The sequence below is a fragment of the Macadamia integrifolia genome, chromosome 3 (genome assembly GCF_013358625.1).
Source record: "Macadamia integrifolia cultivar HAES 741 chromosome 3, SCU_Mint_v3, whole genome shotgun sequence".
Lineage (NCBI taxonomy): Eukaryota > Viridiplantae > Streptophyta > Magnoliopsida > Proteales > Proteaceae > Macadamia > Macadamia integrifolia.
The window spans coordinates 31,198,662-31,209,312 of NC_056559.1; the positions used below are offsets into that span (position 1 = coordinate 31,198,662).

General features: G+C 39.3%; 2 protein-coding genes across 2 annotated transcripts; both read right to left on the bottom strand.

Annotated features, from left to right (window-relative positions):
* Positions 1-2,472: 2,472 nt before the first annotated feature.
* LOC122073257 (pentatricopeptide repeat-containing protein At3g51320) lies at positions 2,473-4,791 on the bottom strand. Its single transcript, XM_042637809.1, has one exon. The coding sequence runs from the start codon at positions 4,498-4,500 to the stop codon at positions 2,704-2,706; it is 1,797 nt and encodes a 598-aa protein (XP_042493743.1). The 5' UTR covers positions 4,501-4,791; the 3' UTR covers positions 2,473-2,703.
* A 2,299-nt stretch (positions 4,792-7,090) lies between these two features.
* LOC122074352 (protein MIZU-KUSSEI 1-like) lies at positions 7,091-7,905 on the bottom strand. Its single transcript, XM_042639177.1, has one exon. The coding sequence runs from the start codon at positions 7,903-7,905 to the stop codon at positions 7,165-7,167; it is 741 nt and encodes a 246-aa protein (XP_042495111.1). The 3' UTR covers positions 7,091-7,164.
* Positions 7,906-10,651: the final 2,746 nt, after the last annotated feature.

Sequence of the window (10,651 nt, forward strand, 5' to 3'; positions counted from 1 at the left end):
CCCCCCCCCCCCCCCTCTCTCCCCAACCCAAAATAAAATATATGTAGGCATTAGCCATTGGCCCATTATTCTTTTCTAAATCTCCTAAATTGGCACAAGTTTATGCATGAAGCAGAAAGCAAGTAATAGGAGCTCCTATCTATTAGACCTAAAGGATGATCTAACAAAATAAACAGCTACATATAGCATGCATGCAAGGGCATGGGATGAAAGATCAGACCTTTTGCTGTATACCTTGAGTGCTTGCCACATACAGTGCACAATATTATCCAAAGTTGAAGTTTCTTCAGTTGAGGTAATGTCAACAATATATCTATGACTTTTTGTGTCATGTACCTTCGTCAATACACACAAAAAGTATAACTTATTCATTTAGCAAGGACACTCACTTGGATTCAAGAGAAGATCTATTAACACTACTGAACACTTGAGTTGCAGAATCCAATAAGACAGCTTGGTAAGAGATCGCTTCTTCCAAAGCAGTGTATAAGAAGGATTACCCAAAAAAAATAAGCTACTTCATGTGTAGCAATTATTTCCTGGTAGTTGGGGAAAAATGATGAGAATCCACCACCAGCAGCCTCAAGAAGCCTACAACAGTAAATCAAGCAACTGATCCAATGGAGAAAACAATTTCAAGGAATGGCCAAGAACTACCCAATCTCTATATAGGATTCCAAACCTGAGTTGGATGCTGAATGTACTATCTTTCTGGTACATTTTTTGCTCACCAGATTGGCAATTACAGTATGTGGATCAGCCGACTCATTGCCCATGGATCTGATCTGATCAGTATGGCAGGAAATGATCCATGCTTCAATATCAGTTCTTAAATCCTCGATGGAAGAAAAAAATGAAAAGATTACTTTATATTTATTACTTACAAGTTACAACTACATCTACATTCTGGATTTATAATGCAAGCAGACTAAGGACTTGATAGATCAAAAAAATCCTCCACAGACAGGTTTCCTGTCTATAACTCAACCTGAAAACTTTCAAATGTATGATTATGCATCACGATGATTCTTGATTAGCTGTCCGATGAGCCTAAAAAGTGCAATTTGGAGAAAATTTCAACTTATGGTTAAAATTTTAAAAGGGTTAAGAGTTCATGACAAAATCTCAATTTGAGCTTTGAAATTCTAAAATTGCATCTTTGCCTAGTATGTACTTTGAACTCAATGTTCTAGCCTGTAAATTTGAGTTACACTCTTTTAAGGAAGCTCTTTATATACAAAAATATGGTTAAAGGTTTGGTTATAAACAGTACTTATGATAGAGAGCAAGAAGTAGAATTTGAGAGGGTAGTCAAGTAAAAAAGAAGAAATAGGCTACAACTCTCCACATTACAAACTTCATTAGCTCCGCATTTTCCCTATCTAAATCTGTTTTTATATTTTCTCCTATTCTGGTGGATGTTCTAATAAATCTGGGTTAGTTGTGTTGGAATAGTTAGAAAGGGCAGGTTGGGAATAAACAGGTAAATTGTATATGGGGGAAAATAAAAGTGCTTACAAAGGATAAATTTGTAATTTCATATCTTTCCAAGTCGGAAATATATAAAGTTGAGGAAGTTCTAGTTCTACTTTCATCTCTCTAAACTCTGTTCAAACTTCGTATTAGAATGAAAACAGTTTTGAGTGCCGGACAGAGCAACGCTTGCGATAAGGAACCCGATAGAGAAGACGGGTTTCAAAAGTTCCTTGGGTATGTAAGGATTCCTACTTTGGATCCATGGAAGCATGAATCAAGTACCTGTGAGACAATTGGAAGCAACTCTGATGTGTTTCTATGACCTGACAATCAGATTTAGAAAGCCAAACCCACAGAAAAAACTTGCAGTGAAACAGAGAAACCAGAATTTAGGAGGACGCAAGCAACTAATTATCAAGAACTCAGATCATCACCCATATAACCATTGGGGCTTAAAGTTGAGTGTAACTTGAACCAAACCCCGAACCAATGGCCCAGTTTGAACCAATTCTGGTCAAATTTTAGAAGAACTGCAGCCATAGAGCAGGCTGTTCTCTTCCTCTTACAAGCTATGATCTGCATCAAAACTACTATGAGCCAAAACTGTTCCTGGGAGTACAGGACAGTCCGCTCAACCTAGGTTGCGGAAAATTGTTCTCCTGAACCTGGGGATTTTGGGGCAAGGAGTTGGGACCTTTCAGGCTGCACAAGGGTCCTTTAATGGTGGTTTAAATGTCAGGTTCAAAACTTCCTACGTTAGTTGCAGTAACCTAAATACGGTAGCATTGTTTACCGCTAGAAGGATCAAATTTTCCTCTCACAAGCTCCCCTATTCTGTGGGCGTTTCAAGTCTAGTAGGTAAGAATTAATGATTCCAATTTATACCACAGGATAGAAGTGACTTACACTCGAAATATTACAGTTATGGATGCTTTCTGGCTGATGGGATGTCACCACTACTGGATTAGTCCTATCACTTTTGATGAGAGAGAACAATTTAAACTGATCCTCTTTTATTTTTCATTTTTGGAAAGATTGACCTTCTAAGGACAAAAAGACAGTATACGGACATTGAAATGGGCTTCCCATAACCCAACTTTTGTTTCACTAAATGAACTACAAATGAATTCAGAAGAAACAAAGACTTGATATAAGTGCAAAAAATTATTTTCTATCAAAAATGGATAAATATTGATCAAAGTTAGGACTAGGCTCCAGTTTTACTGTCTACAGCTGTGTAAGAAAACCGGTGGTCGACATCCTTAGTTGCTGCACCAGTTCATCCATCATAGTGCAGACCTCTGCCATGCCTGGTTGTAATCTGTCTCCCACTTTGAATTTGTGAACAATTTCATTCAAGTCATGAAGACTACAACCGGGGATTCTTTTCAAGCCACTTTCTGTTGCCAGTTCCTTCACCTTGGCAACATTTTCCCATTGACCCGCTGCGGCATACACATTCAACAACAAGGCATATCGAGATGCATTATGAGGCTCTAGTTCAATCAACCGTTTTGCAATTCGCTCTCCCACCTCCACATCTCCCTGGAACCGGCATAACCCTAGCAACCCACTCAACAACAATGAATTATAAGAATCCTCTCCATTGTCCTCCATCGGAATGGTACACAAAATTTCTTCAGCCTCACGAATTAATCCAACACTAAAATAGAGATGAGCCATGCACCAGTAGTGTGCAAAGTTGGGTTTTATTCTATATATGTTGGTCATTTTGTAGAATAAATTTCTCCCCTCTGACAACAATCCAGCACGAGTGCAAGCACACAACATACCAATAAAAGTAACTTCATCTGGCAGAACTTGATGTCCTTCCGTCCATGAGTTCTTAGTATTAATACATTCGCTTGGCTCATCTTCCGAGTCCAACCTTCCTACCATATCTACAAACAAATTAAGTCCATCTTGTGGACATCCATGAATGCTATGTCCCAAGATCATTGCATTCCAGCAAACTAAATTCCTCTCCGACATTCTGTCGAACACTCTTCGTGCATATTCCACCTTCTTATTCTTAGAGTACATATCTATCAAAGCCGTGCCAAGAATCAAGCTCGACCTAAATAAGTTTCTGATGAGAGACCCATGAACAGAATTTCCTTCCCTCAACCTAGCAGACCTGCCACATGCAGTAAGTACACTAACCATCGTTGTATCACTCCCTCTCAATCCCATATTCATCATCTCCCTAAAGAACTCTAAACAATTTCCTGGTTTCCCACAGTCCAAATATCCAGCTATCATGATGTTCCAAGAAACCACATTCCTCTCAGGCATTGCACCAAACAGCATCTGGGCAGTACCTAAATCACCCAATTTTGCATAACCATCAATAATGGAGTTCCAAGATACCAAATCCCTTTGGGGCATTTCATCAAACAACTGCTTAGCAGATTCAATAGACCCACAGCAAGAATACATGTGGATCAAAGAGTTCTGTACCGGTACAACACTGTCAACCCCATTCTTAACAATCTGTCCATGGCATTTCTCTCCAAGTTCAGAAGACTGTGACTTCGCACAAGCACTCACGAGAGGTGGGAATGTGAAGCTATTGGGAAAGAATCCATTTCGAATCATCTCAAAATAGAAGACCACAGCTTGGTAGGGGACAGAGGCACAGGAATAGGCCTTGATAACAGTGTTAAAACAGAATGTATCAGGCAAATCAATGTGTCTGAAAATCAAGATAGTGTAGTCGATATCCCCAGAATCCGCAGAGAATTTCAAAACACGGCTGGCAGCAAATGGGTCTTGGAAAAGACCGGAAGTGATCAAATGGGCTTGGATTTGGAAGACTTGCCTCATGTTATGGCATGTTTGAAGAGATTGAAGACGTCGATTTAGTACACTAAAAAATGATGACGCTGATGCTGATGATGATGCTGATGCCGATGATGAAAATGAAAATGAAAAGACCGAATAGAGAGGGCAAAGAGTGGGATTTGAAGCAAAAATTGGGAATTTTGATCGAATGATATCTCTGATGTTGGAGGCTCTGGCCATAAATCTAATTCAAAATTACTCATGCTATATTGCTTGATGCGGTCTTCTGATTTCCCAACAAACCCATGACCAGGAGACATTTACAAGAGTCCAGAGATGATAGATTGCAGCAAAGTTGTAGCCAATGTAAGTTCCTGATAAATTTTCAGACAATAACCGTTGCCTCATCTTTAACTTCTCATGAGAGCTGCAACCACTTTGGTTTGGAACTTGAACACTGTGAAGCTTGTAAGTTTGGAGTTTTGACCCTCTATGGAATCTGGATTGTCTCTGCATTACTCCAGCCGGCACCCTTCGTTTTCCATGATATATTAACTTTCAATAAGGAATCCGTAGAGAAAGTTGCTTCTGTGGGGTGGGGTGGGGTGGGGTGGGATGGGAGGGGAGGGGGGGAGTGCCTCTCCGCGTCACATGGGGCGAAATGACCTGTCTGCCCTCGTGAAATGAAAAATGATGTCCCTGATTATGCTTTTCTATGCACTATCATTGGCCCGCGAGTATACAGGAGCTGCGCCCCCATAAGAAATAATACCATTACACAATTTAACCTTATCCCAACTAAACATGGATCCCAGTGTGGAAAGAGAAAAAGAAAGAAGAGGAAGAAGAGAAAAAAGAAGAAAGTACAAGGCAAAGCAATGCCTCTAGACATCCCACTTACGAACGATCGGCAACCATATATCTGACTAATTGAAGAGGAAAAGAAATCTTTTCGTGAGCGTGGTCTATGCTAGCATTCCCATATGTGTCTATCTCTCTTCTCCCCGAGTGAAAAAGATATCTCTATCTTTGTTTTGGGGGAAGAGAGATAGACACAAAGAACAATAGCTTAGGCCACTCTTAGACAAAGAACCACTTCCCTTACCTGAAACATTAAGAAAGTAACTCTTTGTATGTACTAGTTGTACTGACAAGAGAACCCTGCCTGCTTGTTGTGCTAGTGCACAAGCCAATGAAAGGCCGCATGGAGGCATCTGAGCAAGGGGAGCACCATTTTTCACTCTCGTCTCTATGGAGGCATAGAGACATGCATTGGGCAGGGTTCTTTTCTCCTAGTTGTATACATTCTCATAAGAAGAAAATGACTTTGCTAGTTGGAGAGTTTTCTTACACCATGGGTGAAGGAAAAGTACACTACTTAGTGTCATAAATGCTTTGTTTCTTATGTTAATACTCTTCCATCATTCCTCAATACCATCTGCAAGCCATCCTCTTTGACCATTGGTGAAGGAAAATTGCCTCCCTAGTTGGAATATATTTATCTATCGAAACACAGTTTAATATGTATTATCAAAGTAGATTTCAAATCTAGAACGAAAGCAAAAAAGATAAGGAATATTACCGTTTCAGAATGCGTTCTAGACCTAAATTTATTCTGAGAAAGCATATACACATCCTTAATTTGTTTTGAGGAGAGATTTTTCTTAGCAAGTGGCATAGGGGAGCGAATTAATGAGGTGTGACAAACTAACAACGTATATAGGTGGGTAGCAAGGTCATTTCTAGTGAAAAGAAAAGAGATGCACAGAGGTGCTAGTATACCTACAGAACTTTTCCTTTTTTTTGTTTTTTTCCTAATGAAAATTACTGAAAACTTACATTAGAAAATAAATAAAACTATAGATATCATCTACACACAAAAAGTTCCATCCCCTTTTCCCAGCTCATTTAGCTAAATAGCACTTTTTCTCGGGAAAAATTTGGCTGCTCCCCGAGTTGTGGCCAAATAGGTACATCAAATCCTCTGCAGTGAGCAGTGAGTGGCAGTGAGGATCCAACGGCTAGAGGGCCCCTGCATGCACCTCGATCGTTGGATCCTCACTATCGCTCACTGCCTCCCCGTAGAGGATTTTTGTGTAGTAGCTGCAGCCCTAGCTTGGCAACCAAAGAAATGGAATAATTCACTTCCCATAGGGTTTACAAATGCCTTCCTAGGTTTTTGTATTTTCTAAAATGCCTTTTAAGATTCCATTATTTTGGCTGCCATAGGGTCATAGCTACTTGGCTACAACTTGGGCAGCAACTAAATTTATGACATAGAATCAGCAAAAATCGTAATTGGCATCCATTATTTTTCATTGTTCCATGGAATCCCCATAACAAATGCAGCTGGGGGTGCTTGAACCATGAAAATGAAGCCACCAAAGCTTCTCCGTATCTCTGCAACTCTGCGTTTTCATTTCACATTCTATAATCGTTGAGAAGGCAAGTGATTTCAGGCTCAGCTCATACATTTACATGAAATCTCTAATTAAAGTTAGCTTTCCATATTCCACAAAATATACAAAGTTGGATTCAATTAGATCAACCCAACAATGAAAAATAAAGAGGAGAGAGAGAGAGAGAGAGAGAGAGAGAGAGAGAGAGAGAGAGAGAAAGAGAGAGTTTCTTAATGCTCATTTGATACACCTGCTTGGATACCCTAAGCCATCAACAACCCCTATAATCTATTCTTTTTTCCCCATAACCCCTACCCTTTCCCTTTCCTCTCACGTAATCAAGGGTCATTGCTAGCTCACCTTGTATGGTATTGTTGATGTATACGTTAACATTGACCTTCCTTAACACTTCGAGCTTTTAGATGAAACGGTGGTCCACTGCTAGGTAACCCCAAGATGCAACATGGATCTATCAACTCTTCCGCACATGTACTTCTCCAATCTCTTATATCCTTACAAAGAAAATGCTGAGTTCAGGACTATTATCCCCTTGAGGGCTCAACATGTAAAGGGTCTCAGAGTCTTTAGATCCCACAACACGTTCGAAATGGGCTCTCATGTAAGCCAATTCTCCATCAGGACCCTCAACCTCCGAGTTCCCTGGTAAAACACCAGCACCCATTGACACAGCCTTAAGGAGCTCCATCACATTTAGATCCTCATCTGTTGCGTCTCTCTTTGCCCCATACCCGCTCTTCTTGCCGTTGCAGTACATGGCCCATAAGGGCTCATCTAGAAGCATAATCTTATCCTTCTCCGTTCTCTTCTCGCACTCGAGAGCAATTCTCACCATTCCGGAGCTCATCTCTCTTTGTAATGCAGTAGTTTGCATGGCTAGCTCCACCACCAACGTGGGTAGGCACCTTGGGTTCTCCTGCATGGAGAAGCTTACTCGGCCTTTACGGTATCCGAAGAGTGTGCCCGTGATGCGAGCGCCACTGGACATACGGTTGCTGTCCGGTAAGCTACCGGAGAGGGTGGGGAACTTGCAGACTGGCAAAATTGGGAAAGAGCGGAAGACCGAACGGAAGACACGACTGACCTTGCTTGACTTCTGTTTCTTCTTCTTGGACGGTTGGACGAGAGATACCTGAGGACGGGAGGCCGGTGGTGGAGGTATCTCAGGTGTTGTTGCCGACTTTCCTGGCTCGTTGTTGGCTTTGGCTCTAGGGTTTGGCTCCCCCATGAATGGGCCTTTTAGAGCTAGAACCGGGGGAGCAGCCAAGGGAGAGAGAGAGAACATTTCGTTGGTTATGTTAGGTATAGCTTTGGGGTTTGGCTGGGTCTCCAGACTCTTAAATTCATTCTCTCTCCCTCCCTCTCTCTAACGTAGTAAATGATAATCACAACAACAAAGCCTTATCCTAACTAAATAGGGACAATTAGTTGCCCGCCAATCACCTCTATTTGATCTCATCCCGCGAGATAATTGCTTTAGCAAATAACGACACTGATATTAATTTGATTAATTCATAAGATCTATGTTCTGGCATTTCAGGTATTTTAAGTTAGAGAAAGGTTTTCTAAGCAAGCAGCATATATAGAAGAGCCAATGAGAGCCCCCATGTAGGGGCATCAATTATAGGGGAGGGGTTTTTCATATTTCACAAGGAGCGAGGTTGTCATTTAGCTTCCTTTATGTCTCAACCCAACTATTGAGGCATTACATGACCTGATAGGGATCTTTCCCATAAAATTATTTATTTCCACGGTTTGCTTTTTTTTTTTTATGAAAATTTCTTGTCCAATATGTGTATAGAGTTTCTCAATACAAGCATCAATATTTGTCACACGATATATTGAATACAACTGATTTTTTTTTTCATTTGGAAAGGCGGACTTGAAGGTCCCCAACTCATGTTTTTTTAATTTTAGCCAAGATAGACCTAGTGGCTAGTAGAAAAATAAGTTTCAAAAACATAACTAGAAAAATGATAATATTCCAAGAAAAAATGGACAGATAAAACAATGATATATGTTAATACATAAGCATATATGGCTAAATTAATTTGAAATTTGACATGTGTCATATAACCAATATTGTCACATAACTTTTCACGATGTCAAACACAGTGTCAATCTAGACTATAGAGATACTCTTTAATCTTGATTAATAAAAAACTGGTCCCATTTTGTTTTATATATTCAATTAAAAATGATATTACCTTTTTTTTTAATGAAAACAATGACATTACTAGATTTTGTAAATTTTATATCAAAGCCATTGGATGAAGAAGAGAAAAAAGACATTTTTTGCAAAGGCTCTGTGTCCCCTTGCACGGCCAATGGGCTAGCACCTAGGCCAATAGGAGGCTAGGCAAAAGCATAGGGGTTGGAAGGTAACTTGGTCTTTTCGCACTTACCTGTGTCTTGGTGTACAACTATGTACATCAGCAGGATTCTCTTTCCCATACTTTTTTATGAAAAAAAATAAAAGATCAAATTAATATAAGAAAGAAGCATTTTTTATTTTATTGAAAGATAAAGGAGAAGCTACAAAGTCATAAACTCAATCAGACCTATCATATCTCCTCCTACGACCTCTCATCCTATCCTTGAGGAAATGTATAAACTTCATCATAAATACTTATCCTTAATAGAAACTTTGATAGAAAAGTATTGGTACTTTTTTTTTTTTAAATAGGTAGGAAGGGAAAGTGGATAATAGTAAGAGGCTTAAACACGAGAGCTCCTAATAAGCATGGGCTTTTTGTGCAACATAGTTTACTGTGCTACACAAATATTGCTGAAAAGTATTGAAACATGACACAACATATGGTTGAATTTCAAGTAATTTTTTTATCAAACCTCCCAAGGCCACAAAAAATGCTTGGTTTCTGGAACAAAATCAACCATCCTTCCCCGTCCATGCCTCTGTTGACTTAATTCCCGTCTGCAAATCTGCTTGGAGCCCTTGGAGTTGGAGTAGACCTATAGCATGTGCCTAGACCTCTACTCTTGTTAAATCCTAATCAAATCCCACAAAAGTAAACCAACTTTGATGGATAATAATGGAAGCCTAACCAGTCTCACATGTAGAAGAATCAAAGTCAGCATCAACAATAATCAATGGGGGAATTCATGGCAGGTTGGCCAATGGAAGGAACAATTCCAAAGGTGGTCAAGTTCAACCATCAGAGCATAGGGCATGAGAGAAAATGAGAAAAACCAATATCCCAGAGTCTAAATGGATGGATTAATGGGCTTAAATGATTTCTGGAGCCCAAGTTTTAATGGGCCATTGATTGTTATGTGCCTATTTATTCTTAACAAAAAAAAAAAAAAAAAAAAAAACTTAAGCCCATATCCTTTTAATATACGATCCTAATATTCTGTTACCCTTTTGGATTAGCACATCATATTGTTTTGTTCTTGGTTGGCCCACTTGGAATAAGTTCAGTAAGACCATAAAGCCTATGTTTTGTTTGGTCGGCCACTTGGCTGTACCTAGACCTTTCGTTTTGGATGGTAGGCCCCATATAATAACGTATAATGTTGCTATGTGTTTTGAGTAACTTTTATGGGCCAGGAAATAAGACTTTGCATGTTTTGACCGTATCTACTTCCTCTCTCTACTTATCAGGTAAAATATATATATATATATATATATATATTTATTAAATAATATTTTTCACATTTTCTAAAGACCTCAAAAACACAATGGAACTCGAAATCCTGCAACCAGTCATCCATTATCAAATAAATCTTTATCGTCCTTGATAAATCTACCATGGGCTATAGTTATAGTGGTCCTCCTATTCTTTTTTTTTTTTTGGTAAAGGGGTCCTCCTATTCAACTACTTTAACCATTTCTATTAACACGACGTTGACAAAAGTCAATAAAATACTCAATGAACCAACCCACAGTAATATTTTGACTTAAGTCAAAAAATAAAATCGAAACAATACTTATTGAGTTAAATATTATTAAA